At 55.6% G+C, this 22,372-nt stretch overlaps 2 protein-coding genes across 2 annotated transcripts; both read left to right on the top strand.

Annotated features, from left to right (window-relative positions):
• Ms4a15 (membrane spanning 4-domains A15) lies at positions 1 to 6,278 on the top strand. Its single transcript, XM_027944081.2, has 6 exons — positions 1 to 225; positions 1,488 to 1,610; positions 4,086 to 4,142; positions 4,742 to 4,834; positions 5,157 to 5,270; positions 6,162 to 6,278. The coding sequence occupies exons 1-6, from the start codon at positions 1 to 3 to the stop codon at positions 6,276 to 6,278; spliced, it is 729 nt and encodes a 242-aa protein (XP_027799882.1).
• A 9,377-nt stretch (positions 6,279 to 15,655) lies between these two features.
• Ms4a10 (membrane spanning 4-domains A10) lies at positions 15,656 to 21,813 on the top strand. Its single transcript, XM_027944350.2, has 7 exons — positions 15,656 to 15,690; positions 16,107 to 16,302; positions 16,689 to 16,808; positions 17,825 to 17,881; positions 19,560 to 19,691; positions 21,213 to 21,323; positions 21,697 to 21,813. The coding sequence occupies exons 1-7, from the start codon at positions 15,656 to 15,658 to the stop codon at positions 21,811 to 21,813; spliced, it is 768 nt and encodes a 255-aa protein (XP_027800151.2).
• The last annotated feature ends 559 nt before the right edge of the window (positions 21,814 to 22,372 follow it).

Genomic DNA, 22,372 nt, shown 5'->3' with positions numbered 1-22,372 from the left:
ATGTCCGCGCCTCCCGCCAGCAACGGGGTATTCGTGGTCATCCCGCCCAGCAATGCCAGCGGCCTCCGCCCGCCTCCCGCCCTTCTGCCCCCGTCCATGTGCCAGCCTCCAGGGGTCGTGCAGTTCGAGGAACCACCGCTGGGGGCGCAGGCGCCCAGGGCCACCCAGCAGCCGGACCTGCGTCCAGTGGAGACTTTTCTGACCGGAGAGCCCAAAGCTTTAGGGGTAAGAGCTGCAACTCCCGAAGATCTGAGGCTTAGGTGCTGGGCAGGTAGTGGGCGCCCAGCCGCGGGGCATCCAGGACACCCGGGAAGGGGCAGCAGGCAGTGGTCAGATACTTGAGGTGGTCTGGGTCCTGCACCAAAGAGCCGAGGACCCTTCCCCCCCCCCCCGTGGAGCTCACGGGGGGGGGGGGGGGGACAAATGACTCAGAGAACTAATGAGGCTGATGAGGGTGGGGGAGGGGCAACACCAGCAAGGGCCGGGAAGTTCTCCTGGGGAGCTAACCTTGAAGCTAAAACCTAAATGTCAGGTTGAAGGCAGTCGAGGGAAGATCTGACCCAGGGTGGGTGAGGGGAAGGATCCTCGGGGTGAGGGGACAGCAAGTGTAAAGGCCTCTGGGTGGGAGGGAGGTGGCTTGTTCAAGAAGGAGACAGAAGGTTGATAGGGCTGGGATGTAATGAGCAGAGGAAGGACGGACAGGGGACCAGGGGACCAAGACAGTGTAGCCAAGAGCCAGCTCCTGTCGTTGACAGCAATGATGACCTTCACTGCTCTATTCCAGTCTCAGTGGCATTGAGATATTATTCTCTTGGAGGGAATAAAATATTGGATGGTTGGATAGACGGACACGCCCTTGCGTGTTGCTTAAAAGAAAATCTTTAAACAAACTACACTCAACTGTTTGTTTGAGCAAAGAATGATTCACGAATCGGGCAGCTGTCAGAACCAGAAGGGATTCAGGGAGGTCCACCCAGCAGGGGGAGTGGCCACAGGGGAACCCAGGAGCCAGGTGGCGATGTCGCCTGGTTGGCTGCAGCTAGGCTCCAGTTTGTGGGGATGGAGTGAGATGAGGCGTTTGCCTTCTGTGGACATGCCCACCCAAACTGGGATGGATGAGGGAGAGACTGCGAAATGAAAAGGATGCTCGAGGCCATGTTTATTGCAGACAGCAGGGGACAGGAAGGGCAAGTGAGGCGGTCAGTGCAGAGTGTTGGGACCAGGAAAACCAGAGAGCCACAGAGCCATGCTGGAGAAGCAGGACTCAGACCACAAAGCAGATGCAGCCGCGGGCATCGTTGCCCTGTGGGTCCCGTGGCTGCGGGGAGCTGGCTTTCTCTTAAAACTGTCTCTTACGGATGTTATAATGATGTCGCCTCCAAAGAATGGGATCTGAGTTCCTTGGCCGGCCGCGCTCTCCTCCCGGGCCGGCAGGGGGCGGCGCGGAGCCGGCGGCCCGCGGGCTGAGCCCTGGCTGCTTCCCGCAGACGGCGCAGATCCTCATCGGCCTCATCCACCTGGGCTTCGGCAGCGTGCTGCTCATGGTCCGCCGCGGCCACCTGGGGATGCTCTTCATCGAAGGCGGCGTCCCCTTCTGGGGAGGAGCCTGCGTGAGTGCGGGGCCATCTGAGGGCCCCCACCCAGTCTCACCGGTCCCCCCGCCTCACCCCCACATTGTCCTGGGCTCATCTCCTCCTAGCTGGGACCTAAAGCACTTCCTACAAGAACCAGAGCCTAAGTCCAACTCCTGACCCCAAACCTGAGCCTGACCGTCAGTTCCTAGGTAGGGAAGGTTCCAGCAAAGAGCCAGAGCAGGCTGCCAAAAAAAGATGGCACAGCCACATGCCTACCACCTGAGCCTAAGGCTCACCCCACATCCAAACCCCTCGGCTCCCTCTGAACTCTGCCCCAGGGAGTCTGACCAGCTCAGAAAGCCCTGAGCCCACTCCTCTGACCACACCTCACTGGCCAGCTGCCCACCCTTGCTGGAGAACCAGGTGAGGGCCTCCTTCTCATCTCCAGTGGGAAAGGCGCCTTTCAGTGTTTGCAAAGTGAACACCGTTCGCACCTTGGCAAAAGCTTTGGGGTCAGGCCAGTGGGGTCTGAATCCCAGTCCCACCACTTATTATCATGAAGTCCCTTAGGCAAGTCACTGAAACTCAAGCCTCAACTTCCTCAACTAAGAACTCGGTTCCTAGCCGCAGCCCTGACCATTCCGTAGTTTGCTGAGGAAATCGAGAGATAATACAGAACAGAGCCAGTGACTAGCCCTCAAGTTCTGCAGCTAATGGTGACTGTCATTTGTGAGGACTCCCCTTATGGAGAGAGAGTCAGGTTTGCAGGAGGGCCTCCTGGGGAAGCAAACACAGACATAGCATCTTTCTTCCCCTGTCCAGGCAGCCTCCAGCAAGAGGCCAAACGCCCAAAATATAGGGTCCAGAGAGGCCAAAATTGCTGACACGCCATGGCTAGAGAAGGATGGTCACTTGGCCATGCCTGGGGACCGGCGCTAACTCTTAATGGCCCAGAGTGACCCAAAGTTGGAGGAAAATGTGGGCAAGCTGGACACTTTACAAGAAAAAAATCACAACAGGGAGAAAGAAAGGAGTCCCCTTCTTTCCTGAGCTCCCTCCTGCCAGGCTGTATCACACAACATGCCTCAGAGAGACGTCAAACTTGGTGGAAGGGAAAAATTAAAATAAGAACCTGCTCTTCAAGTTCAGGAGACATCAGGGTCGGGAGACCCAGGCAGGACTTCCCCAGCCTCAACACCTAATCATTCCATGGGCTCTGCACATTGCTGGCCTCTGGGGACCCCAGAAAGTACACATGGATAGCTTTCCTCAGAGGTTCACAGGAGTCCCCATGGGCACAGAAGGAAGGAGACAGGACAGCTGAGATGTGGCTCCAGCTGGGACTCCTCTGTGCAGTCCTGGGCCAGTCACTGCCTCTCTTGTTGGCCTCCAGCGCTGGGAGCTGGACTCTAAATCCAGTGCCATCTTGACACAGCCAGTTGATGCTGAAGAGGCAACTCCACATCTCAAAACTAAGCTCAGTTCCTGCCCCGTTTCCAACCCTACTCCTCCCTCATCTTGGCAAAAGACACCGCCATCCACCAGTTGCCAAAGCCAAAAACATGCCAAGAGTCATCCTGGACTCCTCCTCCCACTCCCACATCAGCGCACCAGCGGGCCCATGGACTTGCCCTCCAGAGCAAGGCCTGCGCTTGCCCACCTCTCCTCCTCTATCGCACACCCTGGTGCTCACTGCCTGGACGGCTGTGGTGGCTCCCTCCTAGTCCTGACCCCCTGTGTCCCCAGGGCCTCTGGGACCTCACCGCCTCCCTCTGGCCTTTCCATGTGACCCGTCCCTGCACCTCTCCAGCATGGCAGCAGCGAACCACAAGCTGCCAGGCCTGCTGAGTGCGGGACCCAGAACCACTGAGTGCCACTGCCACCTGCCCGCAGTCCAGCCGGTCAGAGCCAGCCTAGAGACGACTGCCCAGCACATGGGCGCCATGAGGCTGGTCCCTCGGAAGCCATCCCTCGAGCCAGCCTCTGCACCCCACAAACTCTGCACCTCTCCCTGCAGCTCAGAGGCCTCTCATGTCCATCCTCCAACCTCAAGTACCCCCAGCGGCTCCTGGTCACTACTCCCCCTACCTTTCTCCAGTGTTTGTGAAGTGTCTGTGCTGCCCAATAGGACAGAAGCCCCGTGACAGCAGAGCAGGGACCCTGTCCATCTTCTCCAGCTGTCATGTTCTTGGCACATGGCCGCCACTTAGTACATGCTGGATACACGAATGTTAAAAAACAACAAAGTCTTCCTCATGAAGCCGTGATATGATGTCAGTGGGAACACTTACCTTGGAGGCGCTGGCCCCAATTCCCTGGACAGACCCTCACAGACTCCTTTAGACCCTTGAGAGAGACCCCGAGGTGCCTGGCCAGAAAGCAGACAGCTTGGTGGCCAGGAAGCAGCTGCTGCCCTGTCCCTGGTACCCGTGACCTCTTCACAGAGCCCTGGCAAGATGTGCCCTGGACAGTGTCCCTGCCGAAGCCTCACTGGGCCCCTCTTTCCCACAGTTCATCATCTCTGGGTCCCTCTCTGTGGCAGCCGAGAAGAACCACACCAGCTGCCTGGTAAGTGTGAATGGCGGTGGGGACCAGGGGCAGAGGGGGCCAAGGCGGATTCCACTCAGCTCCCCCAACCTGCCCACTCCGTCATGTGGCTCATTCGACAAGCGTTTCCTGGGCATCTGCTTAGTGCCAGAGACAGGACAACCAGACATAAAGTGCACATGGACAGGAGGAGACAGGACACACTTCCAAATACAATCCAGGGTAGAAAGGGGGCGTCCAGGGATGCAGTGCTCACCGTCACTCAGAGAAAGGCAGCCCTGCTGGGCCTGGTGGGCAGACAGTTCTCACAACGGCCTCCACCTGAGCTCTTTCCACAGCAGGAGGGAGGCAGAGGCCTGCTGCCAACCCCGCCCAGGGAGGCCATGAAGGTGACCAGGCCCTTCTCCCTAGCAGCTTCCAGAAGGAAAGGGAAGCAGAGGGCATCCTCTGAGGCCCCAGGGACGAAGAGGAGAGGAGAACAATGCAGGAAAGCAGCCAGGCACAGGGAGCAGGGCCCTGAGGCAGGGTGGAGGAGGCTGGCGTGGCCAGCTGCTGCCCCTGTCCTTTCTCTCTGTCTCTTTGCCCTGGTCTTTTCCCTCATGTCCCTCTCCGTCCTGCAGGTGCGGAGCAGCCTGGGGACCAACATTCTCAGCGCCATGGCGGCCTTTGCTGGAACGGCCATTCTGCTCATGGATTTTGGTGTCACTAACTGGGTGTGTCGCCAGTGCCCCCAACTTGGAGAATAGTAGAGCCACACCCAGGAGGGGACGGGAAGTGACAGTTTGCAGTCCCAGAGTACTGAGGGCCTGTCAGACCTGATAGATCCCATAAGTATGTGACCCCATGACCGACCCCACAAACGGGCACCAAGGGGAACAGGGAAGCAGCCTGGGAGGGTGAAGGGGGTGCAGGATGGCCCAGGAAGAATGGTTCCAGGCACAGCTGACACCACGCGGCAACCTTGCACCGGGTATTCCCACTGGGGTGGGAGGTGCTTGTCACAGGCTTGCCTTGACTGTGGGCTTTGGTCCCCAGGATGTGGGCAGGGGCTATCTGGCAGTGCTCACCATCTTCACCATCCTGGAATTCTTCATCGCAGTCATTGCCACCCACTTTGGGTGTCAAGCCACACGCGCCCAAGCCAACGCGGTGAGTACTCCCACCCCACGCCAAGTCATATATGGCCCTCTAGGGAGAGCTGTGGGCAGGGAAGGCTCCCTGCCTCCAGCCTCCTCCTGCTTCCCTTTGGGAAGCACGCGGAGGGACTGCCATGCAGCGACATGGAGACCCAAACAAGTCCTCGCACATCCCTGAAGATGAGACTGTTCACCCCGTGGCCACGCGGGGGCGCCGCTGCGCTGAGCCTGCTGGCTGAGCCAAAGCTTGGGCTGGGATTGGGGGTCTCTCCAGGAATTCACTATAAGGCAGACACGGACGTCGGAGGAGGCAGCATGTCTGGGGTGGAAGTTGAGCTTATTTTCCGAGAAGATGGAGAACAGGGAAATCAAAAGGGGGGCCATGGAGAGCATCCAAAGTCGAGGAATCACTTAAAGCAAAAGCTGCCTGGGCAGGAAAATGAAGCGCAAGGGGTGGGGATGGCTGCCGGGGGTCGGGTGGGAGGGCTCCTGAAGGTCTTGAGCAGGGGAGTGAGCTGGGTTCAGGAAAACAGTGCAGAGGCTTTGCCAAATGCAGGAGGCTGGAGGCCAGAGCTATGGGCCAGCAGTTCCTGTGAATGGAAGTCCTCAATCAGGACAGGGACAGTCCCGAGGGAACACACGTGGGGGGGTTAGCTCCTAGAGAAATGGGATTTTACTGCTTTGCTCACTGCTGTGTTCCCAGTGTCTGGGTCGTAGTTGGACCCAGCAAATATTTTCCTGAATATTGGCTGAGTGAATGACAAATTCCGAGTTTGCAGTTCCGGCTTGCAGGATGCGTCTCGAGGGTGCTGCTCTCAGAGTGCCCACAAGAGGGCACTACTGTAACACACCCCGAAGGCTTCAGAGGGCTCCAGGACTTTGACTCGGTTCCTTTTCTTCGCAGTCTGTGATTTTCCTGCCAAATGCCTTCAGCACAGACTTCAACATCCCCAGCCCAGCAGCCTCCCCGCCCCCTGCCTATGACAATGTGGCATATATGCCCAAGGAGTCCTCCGAGTAGCAAGCTGTGACTCACACAGGTTGGAGTCCAGCCTTTACCCTCTCTTCGGACTCTCCCCACCCCCGCCTTGTTCATGTAGGGCAGCCCTTCCCCAGATGTCCCCTCCAAGCCACACATGTGGTGGCACTAAGTGTTCCCCAGTGGTTTCTTTCCTAAGAAATGCTAGGCTGATATCCAGGGTTCATGTCCTTCGGTCCCTGAGCCCTACCCACCCTTCCAGGGATGTCCCCTGGTGCTGCTCAGGGTTTCTCTCTGCTCCCTGGGGGAAATCCCAACCTCGGTGGAGACTCAGTTTGAGACCTAGCCTAGCCCACAGGACTTTGGAAGGTCATAAAGTTCAGAACCCAGAATGTTCCAGAATGTTGTGGTACACAATGAAGCTGTCCTCCCTTCCCAGGGTGGCTGGGGACCCTTCTGTACCTTTCCATGCTCCTCCCCCACCCCCACTGCCTGAGGAACAAGGCTGTCCCTGAAGGTGTCCATGGGACCTGGACTGGGTCTCCCAGGGACGTGGAGACACCTTCATCCCAGTATCCACAGGTCCTGATGCGTGGTTTGTCTCATCCATACCACAGAGGAAAATAAACTGTGTGGCTTAAATTTCAAGCTTGTCTCATTGCAATGACTTACTTTTTAACCTCAGGAACTTCTAAGGGTTGACTTAGGTTTATCAGAGGTCCTGAGAAGAAGGGAAGAAATTTGGGAGGTAAAGAGGAGAAACTGAAAGAAGAGGGAGGTTAGCCCCAAGTTGAGGTCACAGCCCAGCCCACTGTCCACTGCTAACTAAGTCCCTCAAAGGTTGTGAGGGGGCCACATACCACAGATTAGTTAGGAGGAACTAAAGAGCTGGGATACTCCCTCGAATCCCAGTCTGGAACTTGAGGAGACTGGAGGTCCCCTAGAGATGTCCCCTGTCCAGACAGCATGGAGCCACAGTGTAAAGATGGCTGCAGCTGTGCCCGGACTGTGCCCCCACGTGCATTCCAGGGAGGGCCAGATGTGCAATGTGGATTTTTGAAGACTTTACAGCAAATAAAAGGGACAGTGTCCACCACTGAGAGACTTCAGCAGAGGCCACAAAGAACAGAACTTGTAAATTGGAAGTCATAGAAGTGACTTGAGTTATCCTGAATTTGCAAGTTTAATCTTTCCAGCACTGAGAGGCAAAGGGAGGTAGAGGTGTAATGTCCATGAAGATGAAGAATGCTGGGAGCTACAGAACTATTAAAAGAATTTAAAGAAGGTCTACGTAAATGAAGAGGGATATACTATGTTCATGGATGGCTTGATTTGTTAAAATGTCATCCTTCTCCAAAATGTATCCGTAGAGTCAATAGAATCATATTCAAAATTCCAGTGATCTGTTCGAGAGGAAATTGACAAGCTAATTCTAACATTCATGTGGAAATTCAAAGGACCTAGTAGACCCAAGAAAAACTCAAAAGACAGGCAAAGTTGGAGGACTGAAATGACCAGACTTCAAGACATAGTGTAAAACAATAATTCAGAAAACATAATTTTAATGCAAAAATAAACAAACAGACCAATGGAACAACAAAGCCCAGAAAGAGACCTTCACTGAGTCATTTGAGCTATGACAGAGGCCCAAATGCAGTCCAATGGAGAAAGCATGTTCTTTTCAATCGATGGTTCCAGAGGAAATTGGATATTGGTATAGAAAAGAAAAAAAAACTTTAATTCCACCCTGTGCCATACATAGAAATTTATTCTAAATGAGTCCTGGATCCAAACTTTAAAATTAAAACAAGATTCTAAAAAGATAAGAAAAATATCTTTATTACTTTGGGATAAGCAAAGATTTCTTAAGCTGGACACACACACAAAAAACAATTTTCATAAACAAAAAGACTGATAAATTGGAATTTATTAAAATTAAGAACTCCAGTTTAGCAAAAAATCAGGAGTGTGAAGGTGCAAACCACAGACAAGGGAAAATGTTTTGAAATATCAAATATCTGACAGAGATCTCACATGAAGGGATATGTAAAATAAGTCCTAGGAATAAGTAAAGAAAAGATAGACTCCTAATTTAAAATGGGCAAAGGACTTGAGCAGCCACTGCACCAAGAAGGATGTCCAAATGGGCATTAATTAAAGCCAGGCACGGTGACAGACACCTGTAATCCCAGTGGCTTGGATTGGGAGGCTGAGGCAGGAGGATCACAACTTAGTGAGGCCTTAAGCAACTTAGTGAGACCCTGTCTCACAATGAAAAAAATAAAAAGGGTTGGGGATGTGGTTCACTGGTGAAGCACCCCTGGGTTCAATCCCTGGTACCAAAAAAAAAAAAAAGCCATTAAATGTGTTCAACATCATTAGTCATTAGACAAACATAAATTAAAACTCCAAGGAGATTCCACAATGTGCCAGGAGGCCTACAATTAAAAGGACTGACTTCTAACACCAGTGGATTTGGGGACTCAGCTTCTTCTGCATTGCTGGTGACAGGATAATGAAATGACTACACTGGGAAAAAAAAAAAAAAAAAAGTTTGGCCAGATCTACTAAAGCGAACCCCATGCACGTGTTCTAACCCAATATTCTATTCCTGGATACATACCCAACAGAAATGAGTGAACGTCACCAAAAGACAGGTGCAAGAGCTCTGGATGACACCTTTATCCATAATAAAACTTGAGCTTCTCAAATGTCCATCAGTCCTAGGACAGGTAATTAAATTACAGTAGACAGATTCAAAAGGAACGATGTGAAAGAACCACCAATCGACATCCAACACATGGATGAATCTAACTGAAAAAAACAAAGGCAAACTTTGGGAGTTTCGTTCTGTTGATATGAACTTTGAGGACGGGCCTCCAAAACGAATGGTGCCAAATGTCATCACAGCTGACTGCCCTAGGAAACAGCAGTACTGACTGAGCAGGGCGTGGGGCATCTCTGTGTCCTGATCTGAGCCATGAGGATGTGGTTGAGTAAAAATTACCTGGATGCACTCAAACACTCCACTGTATGTTGTCACCTCTGCTTTAAAAGGTGGAGCTAAAATTAGAAAGCGGTACCGTCTTACTGACCCGTTTCTGCAGAACCCAAACCTAATGGTTAAAACCACACACAGTCACTATCAAGCGGTGCCTGTGGTCCGGATCCGGGCACAGCCCAGGGAGGTCCTCTGCCTTGCGACTCTCAGGCTGCAGTCAAGGGGGCAACAGGGCTGCGCTCTCATCTGGAGGCTCAAATGGTGAAGAATCGCTTCCAGGCTCACTCAGGCTGAGGGCAGCATTCGTTCCCTTGAAGCTTTGGGGCTGAGGGCCCCAGCTTCTTTCTGGCTATGAGGTTCAGTTGCCTGTGGCCCCAGAGGCTGGCTTCTTGGGCCCCATGGACCTCTGACCCCATCAACCTCTCCAAAGCCAGCTCTCCAGAGCCACCTGCCAGCAGGAGGCAGTCCTCATAACAAAGTAATGATATGACAGAAGCCACCGCCCATCTCTTTGTAACAAGCTCTCTGGTCGACACAAGTCACAGGTCCCACCCACTCTCAGAGAGAAGGGTGAGTGGGGGGCCCTTAGAATCTACCCACCACAGTTACGTTTCTGCTCATTTATACTTGGCAGATGTGAAAATGGGTTGTATTTCATTTGCTCCCAGTTTTTAAAAATACCATCCTGTCCCCTATGTCCCTCTAGCTCTGGGTTTTCTGTCCTCTCCTTACCACAGTCCCCACTTCCTGACCCACTGAAATCTCTGTCACTGATCTCATTGTCACCAGAATCAGTGAGCTTCTTAAAGCCCTGATTTTAAACATGATCACTCTAGCCATTTCTTTAATGTCGCCTGCTCCTCTGTGCACAGCACACAGCCCTGTGTGATCTCAAGCTGCTTTGCTTTCATTTAACCATCTACTCAGCAGCGGCGTTTGGATGCCTATGATAAGTCCTGGCTCCGGGGACAGCAGATGTTAGCCAAGGTCCTTGCCCTCACAGAGCTCACATTAGCCATCTGTCCCCACCCTCTGCCTCCCCCCCAGATCTCTTCTCTGAGGCAGCTCCAGCACCTCCTTCCATGCCCCACTGGGGAGGAATTTATATCATCAACACAAGCCCCTTTCCCACCGGTGTCCCTGATGACAGCGGGTGTCACTACAGACTTTGCTGCCCCAGCCAGAAGCCCAGCATGCGTCTCTCCTCTCTCAGCCCCATGTTCCCTCTGCCCCCTGGATTCTCCTCGCTCTCGATTTTTCCACTCAACCCAGTCTCCTCCGACCTTTCCCCGAGACTCTGACTGGTCATTATCTGTCACCTGCATCCTGGCATTCAGGACCCTGCCCCCAACCCAACCCATGGCCCAGGCTTGTCCAACCCATCTCTGGAAAGATAACAGCCTGGGGCTTCTTCTAAAGCATCAAAGTAATTGACTCACTGCTCTCCAGACAGCATCTGAGACTCTCCTTTGCCCTCAGGCTAAAGTACAAACTCTAGCTCTTGGAGCCACCAGAGAGGTAGCCCCCAGCCCCACAGCCTTGACCCTCCTCTTGCGCTTGACCTGGCAGCCACCAAGGACCTCTGCGAGGCCCTTCTGCCTGGGAAGCTGTCCCTGCCTGCCTCCTGCTCTCCCACTTGCCCTGCTCAACCCCCATCCTCCTTCAGGTCTCTGTTTACAGGCCACTCCCACCCATTGGCCTCGCCTGCCCTTGTCCTCTCTCCCCTCCAGGTCTCTGCCCAGCCCTCCCCATGCCTGCCTTTCCAGTGTCACACCACTGACCCACCCAGAACGCAGGCTGGCCTCTCTGATCTGCTTTTCCCCTATTGCGACTTGAACAACAAGTGAACACAAATGTAGTGGCTTGGCCCAACACAAATTTACTGCCCTCCAGTTGGGAGGTCAAAAGTCCTAAAGTCAAGGTGTCCACAGGGCATCTTCCATGCACAAACTCCTTTAACCCTCCAGTAACTCCCAGGTACTATTAGCACATTTTACCGAAGGGAAAATTGAGTCCCGGAGAGTTCAAATAACTCACCCAAGACCACATGACTATGAAGGTGGTAGAATCAAGATTTGAATGCAGGCAGGTGGATTCCTGCACCAGCTCTGACGTGCTAGGCCGTGCTCGGCAACTTGAAGTCACTGTGCCTGGGCACTGGGGAGGGACCGTCTGAGAAGCCTTGCTTGGTGCTTCCCTGCTTCAGTACAGGAAGCTGGAGAGAGAAGCCAGACAGAAAAGGGAGCCCAGCTCCCCACCTCCTGAACCCGAAGAAGCTCTCAGAGGACCTGCAGATCCCGGAGCGGGCACCGTGCTCAGGGGCGCGGGGAGGGGTGGGAGAGGGCACCAGGGCAAAGCCAGAGAGCTTGCCCAGGGCTGCCTGATGCGACCCACCAGCCATGCCCAGATCCCGATGCCAACAAATCGTCTGTGGGACAATCGGATAAACTTGAACATGGACTTGGTACTTTATACCTAGTGAGTACTAAAGCTGGGATGAGAACAGGCGTTTCTAACCCCTAGTGTATTTCCTGGACTCAAGTGGTTTCTAAATGCACAGCAGAGATCTGCAGGGCTGCGGGCTTTTGCACTGAGCACCCCTCGGTGGACACCAGGACTCCATTTAAGTTACACAGTGGTGATCACGCGGTCCTACTTCTAAAGAGTCTGAGTCTTTAGAGTAAACAGCAAAGTGCTTACAAACGGAACGGCAGGATGTCTGGGTTTTGCTTACCAGCCAGGAGAACAAGGCCAGTCAAGAACCAATGACGGCCCTGGCCTGGGGGCGGGATGAGGGGGGATTGTGACATCATTCTCTCCATTTTTGTAATGCTTGAAATTTACCAAAATTAAAAAGATTCTTTCAAAACACTCAGCCTCTGACTCTGTGACGATTACAAGCACCTTGATGCCAAGATCATAAACAGGATCAACTGTCAATGTCGTCTTTGCAACCAAAAAAAAAGAGATGATGGGCACTAAAATGTTCCCCTGCCTGCGTTTGGGGATGGGAGAAGTTCTGACAGCTTTACGCAGCTGGGCGTAAAGCAGGGGGTGGGTCCAGGAGGGAAGAGATCCAAAGTCTAACGTTGTAAAGATGTTCTGATTTCCCAGCGCTCTGTGGGGCCGAGGCAGCTCAGGGTGCAGGACATGGCAGAAGCTCAGAGAGGAGGTCCTCAGGCCAGGTGAGTGGGCCCTCCCCACAAACAGGGGGATGTCTCTGCGATTCCATGTGAGCTTGGTGGGTGGGCGAGCAAGAGGGCCAAGTTTCACACCCATCTAGTCAGTGGTTGTCTGTAAGGTTGGAGGTGGGTGGGTGTCATTTAAATCCCCAGAAGGGAGCAGATGCAAGCCTTTAGCAACCCACCACCCCACAGCTAGAGAATGGGTGTCCCATGCTGTGGGGAGGATCTGCAATGTGGGTGCACCAGCAGCCTCTGCCCCAGGGAGAGCCCATCCTGCTGCCAGTCACTGCCCTTAGAACTGGGAGGAACCTCCGTCCGCTCTGATCCAGTCCTGGAGACACATACACACAGAGACAATATGGAGAAAGCAGAGGACCACAGAGGACAGGGACCTGTCCAGGACCACCCTTTCCAGAGCAGAGGACTCCGTTTCCCCCAGACCCTGGGGCCCCTTGCAGGTGACCTCCCCTTTACACCAGGACCCCAACCTGAGGCACTGAAGGGGGTGGCCTTGGAACATACACGAGCCTTTTTCTAACTGTTGAGCACTGAAACCCGATCCTCTAAGGTCCCCACCAGCCTCTATCACATGGTGCTACTCGGAGCCTCTGATTGCCACCTTTCTGTTTGGGGCACACGCACACACGCGCACACGCGCACACGCGCACCCTCAGAAGCTCTCCCTGTCCTCTCGGCTTTCCCTGCACAGTCTGACCAGGGTCACATTATTCATGTCCAGGTTTTCTCCTCCTGCATGACCCACCGCAGACCTGCCATGGACAGATCTCACTGGTTCCTGCAGGGGCGCTATGGTGTCCAGTTCAGAACTCCATAGACAAACCCGTGAACGGCAGTCCGGGCTCTCAGGACACTGGCTTGATCCACTGGGAGCTCTCCGTCCCTCCCCACCACCTCCCCCACCCCCAGGAGCCCTGCTCCCCCGCCCCTCTTGCTGTGGCAGGATTCAGGTGGAGGCAGTAAACTGTCAACTCCCAATGACAGAGGTGGGATGTGTCCCGTCTTGACAGAGGCCAAACAAGGGCAAGGTGGGGCCCAGCTGGCGGGATTCCAGGCGTGTGATAGATGGGCGCTAAGCTGGCTGACATTGGTGACTAAGGGCCGGGCCCAGCATCTGTGACCTCTCTCCTAACCCCCACAGCCCATGCGCCAGGGCTGGCCCTAGGCTCCCTGTGTGCAGATGAGGAGAGACAGACACTGAGATGTCTAGTCGTACCCAGGTCACAGCTCCCAGGAGTAGAGCCAGGATGGGGCCCTGGCCTGTCCCCTCTCGGTGCTGGTGGTCCAGCCCACTCTGCTGCTCTTCTGGGGGACGAGAGGCTCCTGCCCAGCTCTGTCCCTGCCCTCCCAGGGCCGCAGGAGCAAAGGGGAGTGTGCAGGACCCAGGGTGCTCACGGCCCTGTACTGAGCACCAAAACCCTGCTCGGTGTCCCTGGGATGCCAGGCTGGCTGGACTGTGGTCCCTGGGGAGGGGACAATGCTAAGGAATTTCCTCCCCTCTGCCCCCATTCTGCCAGCCGACCTTCACCCCAAAGCAGCCCTGCAGGTGCGGTGGGCCGGGGCCACAGGATATGCACATCACAGGACTCAGTTCACCCTGGGTCTTGGACAGAGGCAGTGAGACTTCACCAAGCCTTCCCTCTGGCATTCTCTAGCTGTGGGGGTGGGGGGTTGCTAAAGGCTTGCAGCTCCTCTCCTCCTGTTATAGGAAGGCCCTGGAGCCGCGTCCACCCCAGGAGAGAAACAGTTCCCGTGGATAGTAATCTGAGAGATCAGAGCCAATCCCCACCTCCACCGTGGTACATATCCCACAAGAAAGCTGCAAAGAAGGTCAAAAAATAAAAATCAAAGCCTCCAGAACCAGAGGTTTGGAAGTTTAAGGTCAGTTGGACCAAAATCAGACCCTCCAGAATACCAACTGCATGGAATCATTGGACCATGTGAAAAAGGGTTGTATGCCAATTCCGTTCAGGAAATGCCCTTAATGCTAAGGGTACACCCCTGTGGGAACCCTCACAGCCATTAAGAAGTGAAAGAGGAAAATGATATCCAGGGTTTCCCAAAGTTATTTGACCATGAAACCCTTTTATGGCAGACCTGTTGGGATCAATTCTCCATGGAACATACTTTGAGAAAGGTTACTCTGTGTTCTTGAATAATCTTATTGGATTCTTGTTGGAGATCTGAACCACTTTCCCTACCACAGTGCCCATAAGTGAATGTCCAGGTGGTTGTCCTCTCTAGAGCCCAGATACTCACTACCCCTCACGGTCACTGCTGGTCAGTGGAGGTATCAACCAAGCAACCCAGGTCCAAGAGCACAGGCAATAGAGTCAGACCATACACGGTTCCAATCCCAGGCACTTCCCCACTGTGTGACCTGGGCCAAGGCACTGGACTTCTCTGAACCTTGGGCTCCTCCTCTATGTAATAGTACTGACTTCCTGGGAATTGAAGGAGGTTGGCCTGCAAAATTGCCTCCTCCACAATGCTGGCAATGTCCCTTGGGTAATGTCCCTTCCTCTCTTCCCTGTCCACGACAGTCACCTGGGCTACTAGTCCCTCCCAACCCCCCAAGGTGCTCTTTCCAGCACCCCAGTGGGAAACATAACAAAACCAAACCTAAAAAATGGGGGTGTTCCCCCCGGGACCTCCTGAATTCACAGGTCAGTCTAAAAATCAAGGAGAACTGCGCCCCCCCCCCCATTTATTTTATTTCTTCCAGGATAAAGAACCTGAGAGCACCCACAGCCTGTAAAGAATTCACTGATGAGCCCGCCCTCAGGGGGAGCCCACTGCCCACCTCCATCCCACAAGCCGGGTCCCATGCTCCCTGCTCTCCTGAGGAAGGAAGGCTTCCGCTTGTCTCCCCAGCAGCCCCCCGAAGCGCTGATGCACCCCGTGGTGTCAGTACACACTGTCAGGGCCAGGTCCATATTGGCAAGCTTCTAGCCCTCTCCACAGCTTCCCCCTCCCTTTCTGGTACCCATTAAAATATCCAGAACATTCATTTCCACTTGTAGAGCAAACAGTACGTGAAGAATTCATGCCCACAGGCTCTGGCCAGCCTGCCATGTTTCCAGTCCTGGTCATTTATTGGCTGAGCAAACGTGGGCAAGTGGCTTCACTTCTCAGAGTCTCTTGTGAAATGAGAGTGAAGACAGTATTTGCCTCCTGGTGCCAGAATGATGGTAAAATCAGGTGGTGCATGCGCAATGCTCATCCCAGGCCTGGAACAGACCGAGTGCTGGTGATGTTGGTGTTGATACTGTCCAGTATTGACCTCCTGACTCGGGGTTAGCTCTCACAAAGTCCTCAGCAGTTTTCTTTCCTTCTCTTCCCTTATTCCTGCAAACCTAGGAGGCCTGGGCATTGCTGTGGGGAATAAGGCACCAATTCAATCCCCCCCTGCCACCAACTTGGCCCAACTTGGCCCAGTAGATGGGGACTGTGTCCTTGTGACCCAGAAAGACTGGGAGCAGCTGCTAACCTCCATCCCCAGGGGCCAGACTATTCCAGATCAGATGTTGATCAGGGGCTACCAGACAGGGCCAGCACTGTTCTGAACGGCCCCAGTCAGAGGGCAGGAGTGACCAGTGTCATCTCACCCAAGTACAAACCTCAGAAACCAGACCAGCTGATTCGGCCTTTCTCCTTGGCCCACAGCCAGGGTCCCCAGCCCGAGTCCACGGCAGCAGTTGTCCCCAGCTCTGTCATGGAGGAGCTCCCACCATGGGAGGGCCTCAGCCCATCCCAGCCTGGGCAGACAGATCCACCCAGGACCAGCACCCAGCCCAGGCTTCTGGTTCCAAACAGGCCCCAGGAGAAGCCCTGGAAGAACGACCTTCTCCAGGAACTGGGCGTGAGTGTCCACTCCCTGGGCCCCTGAGGGAGGGTGGGGAGGAGAGGGGATCAGAGGTGCCGGGAGACAGGAAGAGGTCTCCAGCTTCGTGCTTAATGCTCATCCTAAAATTTAAAAATCAGGAGGAGGAGAATTTGCCCACACCTGCTGCTCTGTGAAGTGTGAACTGGGCCCAGGGTGGCAGCCATCAGAGCCAGCCCCGGGGACAGATGCCCCTGCCGGCATGGGGCCTTGGCAGCCCCTGCAGCGGGTCCTGGGGAGTGTCCTTCCTTGCAGACTAGGACCCTGATAGTGCACTAGAGATGGCAGGAGTTGGTCCCTGACGGCCTCCCCCGGGGTCTGCCGCCAAGTGCCCCACCTCAGCCACCCCCTCTCCTCCCGCCCAGGTCTTCCACTGCGCCATTGCTATGATTCACCTGTTCTTTGGGGGTTACATGATCACCAGAGTCAAGAATCTTCACCTGGTGGTGCTCAAGTGCTGGTATCCATTCTGGGGGGCTGCCTCTGTGAGTAGGAGTCAGCACGGCCCGGGGCTGGGTTAGGAGGCGGGCTGGGAGGCCTAGCATGGAGGCTGGAGGCTGGGGTGGGCCTCCCCTTTCTCCAGTCTCCCCGTCTCGACTTCCACCATCAGCCACACTGGCCCTAGCTCCCTTCCAAGGCCCTGTGGCTCCTGAGTTCCAGAACATTCCAGGGCTCCCTGGCCCCTCCCCTGACGGAACATGTGCATTCAGCAGGGAGGAGGGCCAGTGTGACTGGGGACAGCTCCCTTCCACCGACGGCCAGGCTGCCTTTGAACCCCACAGCACATTGCTGGAGCCTGACTTCCGAGTCAGGGTCATTCTGCAGGAGCCCACGGGATGCAGCACATGGACACTGTCCTCTCAAAGCCGTGACCAGATGGGGAGATGGGAGGAGACCAGTGACAGAGACAGGAGCCATTTCTCTGAGGTTCCCTGTTTCTCCAGGTCCCCAGGGCACCTACCCCATCCCCTAATCTCCTGTGGGGGAACAGCTTTCGCACTAAGTCTCAATACCACAGGACGCCCTTGAGCACGCGTCCCAGACACCCCACTTCCACTTCAGTCCTGTGTCCCCATTGTCCCACCTCGGAGTTCATCACATGATGCTAGAACCTTCCAAACACACGGTGCCTGTTGGTCCTTTGCTCCCAAGGACTGGTACAAAAGTGCTCAGCAAACATCTGAAGGAATGAGCACAGAGATACGCAGAGCCCTTAGCACCGAAGGCTAGAAACCTCCAGCTGCAGGATCCAGAAAAGGCCTGGGGGTGGGGGGGGCGGGGGCTGGTCCCAGCGGGAGGGGAGGCTTTGGGAAGGGGGAGCAGAGGCACTGCAGGATATTCCAAGTGCAAGGCCCAGGGAGGAGCTGGCTTTATCTGGGGAGAGGTTCTCTTCCTCGCCTGCCACCAGCGGGTGGTTTTCTTGGAGAGTGGAGCGAGGGGAATTTGTGGGTTTCAAGAAGCCCAGCTTCTCCCTCCCTTGACTTTCCCATGGGGCCCGCAGTTTCTCATTTCAGGGATCTCGGCATTAACCGTGGTGACCTTTCCCAAGTCCTGTCTGGTGAGTTGGTGCCTTGAGATCATTCCCGCCCTCCCAAGCAGGGGGTAACTGAGGTCACCTGTGTGCAGTGGCAACTGGACAGGCAGGTCGGGAGGATTTGCTGGGAGCAGTCACGGGCCTCTAGAACAGCAGAGGGCCCCTGAGCAGAAAGGTCCAAACGCAGGCAGGTGAGGGTGGCTGGGAGGAGAGGAGCCCAGAGGCTTTGATCCTCTCAGCAGGAAACGGCACCCTGGTCCCTCCAGTCTAGAAGGGAGCTTTGCTGGCGTTTTGATCTCAGTCACTATGTGGCCATCCTCCCAGAAGCCAAAGTCCCGCCTGGTCTGCTTCCCTTCCCCAGCCTGGGGCTTGCTTCTGGACGCCCCTTGCTCCTCACTTTTCTCGCCATCCCCTGTCCTCCCTCAGTCCCAGTGGTGGCCCTGTCACTCTGTCCTGGAGGGGACATCCAGCTTGCTCTCCACACAGCAGCCTGAGGGATCGCTGTGGAATACAAGTCCCTCCAAGCCATTCCACTACTGTCAACCTTCCCGGGTCCCCGGCCGCGCTCAGCTTGCCTCCAATGTCAGCAGGCCCCAGCCCGCACCTGGATTTCCTCTGCCAGGCAGATGGGACCGTGGTCCTGCCTGTGCGGCCCGGGCTCCCTGTCCTTTCCCATCTGTGACAGTCTTACATCTGTCCTCCTGGAGGTCTTCCTGCCAGCCTCTGTGTCCCCACAGCTCTTTGCCCAATGCTACATTCTGCATGGGCAGCGGCTGTAAGAGCATCTCCGTAGCCGAGAGTGGTCCAGGCGGGCGCAGGGCAGGCATCCCCCACCAGACTGAGTGGGTGGAAACGGACAGATGACGGACGGAAGGACCACACCTGCATATTGTATTCCATGGCCTCCACCCACGGCAGGTCCTCCTGCCCCTCCCCGCTCTCTGCCCCGGAATCCCTGGCCTGGTCCTGCCATGTCTGTGCCCCTCAGCCTGGACTGGGTGTGGCTGTCCCCTACTTCCCTCAGAGACAGAGAATAGGAGGCAGCTGGGGCATTGAGCCCAGCAGAGGCTGCTCAGCAAGACCTGCCCATCCCCAGGCCTCGCCTGCCTGCACTGAGAACCGTAAGACTCCCGCTTCCGACACCTGAGCACAGGGAGCTCTTACTGCAAAGAAATCCATTCTAATATGAAACTTTGTCGATTCCACGGGTTCACAGTCTTTCCTTTGATAAGGGTTTGCATTTGGCATCATGTTCTTGGAATAACGCTTGACCCAAGAGGGTGGTGGACACAGGACCACTGTGGGATGAGCAGAGAGGGCGTGCAGACACTAGGTGTGAGGCCTGGGACACCTTCGGGGATACTCGTGTGCTTTCCTGGGGGGTGGCTCATTCAGGTCCAGTCCCTGGCCATCTGGTATAGGATGGTCGGGGCTTGCTTTGAGGGGATGTGGCAATGGGAAGTCCTCCATACCAAGCTCTGTGGACCTGTATCAGCTGTTGGGTTCTCAGCATGAGAAAGCTGGCTGGGTCCTCCTCAGTGGTCAGTAGCTCAAAGCCTCCTGTGTGGTGAGCAGCTTCGGGCCCAGAGACAGGCGAGTCCCTCTGGAGTCACAGAGGAAGCTCCCAGCAGGCCTGGGAGGAGCACCCAGACCCGAGTCTCCCGACACTGGACACTGGCTCGGCCTCTCTCTTGGCTTGCAGAAGGGGCTGTGCCTGACCGCCAACCTCATCAGCTTCTTCTGCGTGCTGGCTGGCCTGTTCGTCATCTCCAAGGATTTATTTCTGGAGAATTCATTTCCGTGGCCAATCTGGAAACCGTACCCCAACTCCACAGTGAGTGCGCAGACCCCAAGTGTCCTCTGACTCCAAGGAAGCCGCTGCCCCGGGCTTGGCTGAGAGGGAGCTTCCAGCTCTTGGGAAACCTCCTCCGAAGCCCAGGTGCAGGCAGCTGAGCCCTCAGCTGCTCCGTCCCCAAGGCTCCCAAGGCAAAGTGGAAGGGGAGGGCCAGCCTTCTCCTGTATCAGCATCAGGGAACTGAACAGGGCCCCGAGTCACGGAGTCTGACCCTTCTTTTATAGAAGGACAAACTGAGGTCCAGGGGGGCTGTCTGAGATCAAGGAGCGAGTTAGTTACAAAGCCAAGGCCAGGACCTAGAACTGCCCGCTCCCCAGCCCGTGTTCTAAATGTGACATCCGTCACCTACGAGCCTCCCAGCAGCCTTGTAGAATTGGCCAAGTCTACTTTGCTATTCCCACTTTACAGGAGTGAACACTGAGGCCCAAGATGCTAAACTGGGTGACTAGGGCCCCACAGCAAGTCAAGGATGCAGTGACAACCCAAAGCTGGGTCCGTGACTCCAAGCCCCGCTAGCCACACCACAGCTGCCTATGCAGCAGGAGGTGGATTGGCCATGCCAAGGCCAGTACCTCTGGGCCAGGTTCTCGAGGTTCTCACCGTGGCCACCCGCTCTTCCTTATCTCCCCCAACACTCACACCCACACGCATGTGCACACACACATGCACACACTTGGTCCCTACTGAATGTCAGCAGCCTTGGGAGCTGTCACCCAGCTGCACCATGGTCCTCAGCCCGCTCCTCCCCTCCCCCACTGTAAAGGGTGCTCCTTCTGTCCCATGTATCACCACCTGTCAAGAAAAGTTGGCTCAGATGACCCTAAGGCCACCTTCAGTTCTCCCAGGGACCCCCTGAGATTCCCCAGCCCTCAGACGTTAGCAAGGGCTCATCAAGAACCAGATGTGGAGCAGCAAAGGTCACCCCCAGCCCCAGAGCCCCGCCCCGCCCTCCCCGCACACTCCCCCCGGGGGGGCTGAGGCTCTTGCCACTTTGCCTTGATCTGACTCCTGCCCTGCCTGGCCCACATGAGAGAAGCGGAATGTTTTAGTTATAGATATTAAAGATTGTTTTTTTTGTTTTTGTTTTTGTTTTTCAAAAGAAACTAACTTTATTTTTAGAACCACACACGCCAAACAAAACAGCCTCTCAGGAAAAACCCTCAGAGCCTCAACTGCCACCACCGGCTTCCCACAAGCCTCTCTCTCTCACCCAAGCTTCTCCCCACCTCCCACAATCCTCCTGCTCTTGAGGCCGATTGGCTGGGTCACGTGGGTGGAGCCAAAAAAGTCCCCCAATGAGCAGCTCCGTGGTCTGAAAGGGCAGGGAAACAGCCCAATGAGCATCACCGCAGAGGAGCCAATCAGCTAGATGTTGCTGGGGCCGCTGTGAGCCAATCATCAGCCGGCAGCTGGAAGTTTGCTGGGGCCCCTTCGGCTGTGGCTCTCAACAGCGGAAACCCAGCAGGACCTGGTCCTGTGTCCCCTCTGCTCCCCTCCCAGAGCCACATGCAGAGGCTGGAGCTGGGCCTGCTCTGCTTCACCTTCCTGGAGCTCTTCCTGCCAGGACCCACAGCCGTCGTAGCCTACAGTGGGGACCGCCAGTCTGCAGAGGTGAGCCCTCAAAAGATGGGGACAAGAGGCAGCAGCGGGCTCAGAAAGGGGAGAGAGAAGGCCGGGGTCCCGCGGTGGCATGTGCCGCTCCTTCCTGAGCATTGTGTAGGCAGCGCACACGGCGAGTGACTTACCTGTGTGGCCAGGACACGGGTAGCAGGACCAGAAATGAGGGCCCTGTCCACTGACCCCTGCAGGCCTTTCCCCAGCTCCTTCCTCAAGACCAGGGAGGCTGGGAACGGTCACTCAGCCCCACGGAAGTCTCTGGATCTTCAGTTTTCATCTTCAAAATGGCCCCTGGGGAGGGTTCTGGGAACAGCCAGTCACACCACATGCATGAGCAGCAGCAGGGACAGAAACTCCTCTTTTGCAGGACAAGGACGATGCCTCCCTCATTCCCGACATGCCACTGGAATTCGGGGGCCTGTCCCTGGGGCCTCCACCGACCTACGAGGATGTGACTCAAGGTGAAGAAAAAACTCAGGGGTGAAGAGGCTCAGCCCCCGGCGCCCCTGGACCTCAGAACTCACATGGCCCAGTCTCCCTGGCACAGACAGGAGCCAACGCCCACGGGGAAGGGGCAAATGGCACTGTTGCTAGAACCATCTGTGCCAGGCGCGGTGGCCACGGTGGGCTGGCCCCTCCCTCCGGCCCACGCCCTGAGCCCTCAGCACCTGGCGTGGCTGGTAAGAGCTGCCTCTTGGGAACCCAGACACCATCGGGCCCAGTTGTCTTCCTGGCCAGCCTCCAGAGCACAGCCCTGGCCCGCAGGTGTCCATGGTGGGCTGCACGGAAGCCACGAAGGGGGCTCCTCAGAGCTGCGGGCAGCAGGAGAGGTTTCTGGGGAATCTGTGTGTCCGAGTGTCTGGATTTGGGGTGGGGCAGAGGGGGCCGTGAGTCAGACAGAAATCTGTGACCACTTCTTCCCTCCAAACTCCCAGTGGCTCTCTGCCTCCCTGAGCCTCAGTGTCTCCATCTGAAAAGTGGGCGGAGGTGACCCGGGAGCCTCTCCTGATCTCAGAGGCCAGAGGTCAAGAGTGGGATTCAAG

This window comes from Marmota flaviventris, chromosome 9 (genome assembly GCF_047511675.1).
Source record: "Marmota flaviventris isolate mMarFla1 chromosome 9, mMarFla1.hap1, whole genome shotgun sequence".
NCBI lineage: Eukaryota > Metazoa > Chordata > Mammalia > Rodentia > Sciuridae > Marmota > Marmota flaviventris.
This window is presented reverse-complemented; position numbering and strand designations above follow the sequence as displayed.

Bases quoted from the DNA above. Each gene is read 5' to 3' on its own strand.
- Ms4a15 (XM_027944081.2), top strand. From the start codon at position 1: ATGTCCGCGCCTCCCGCCAGCAACGGGGTATTCGTGGTCATCCCGCCC. The intron at 226-1,487 runs GTAAGAGCTGCA...TGCTTCCCGCAG, and splicing joins GAGAGCCCAAAGCTTTAGGG to ACGGCGCAGATCCTCATCGG. The intron at 4,143-4,741 runs GTAAGTGTGAAT...TCCGTCCTGCAG, and splicing joins AGAACCACACCAGCTGCCTG to GTGCGGAGCAGCCTGGGGAC.
- Ms4a10 (XM_027944350.2), top strand. From the start codon at position 15,656: ATGCTCATCCCAGGCCTGGAACAGACCGAGTGCTG. The intron at 17,882-19,559 runs GTGAGTTGGTGC...CTTGGCTTGCAG, and splicing joins CCTTTCCCAAGTCCTGTCTG to AAGGGGCTGTGCCTGACCGC. The intron at 21,324-21,696 runs GTGAGCCCTCAA...CCTCTTTTGCAG, and splicing joins GGGACCGCCAGTCTGCAGAG to GACAAGGACGATGCCTCCCT.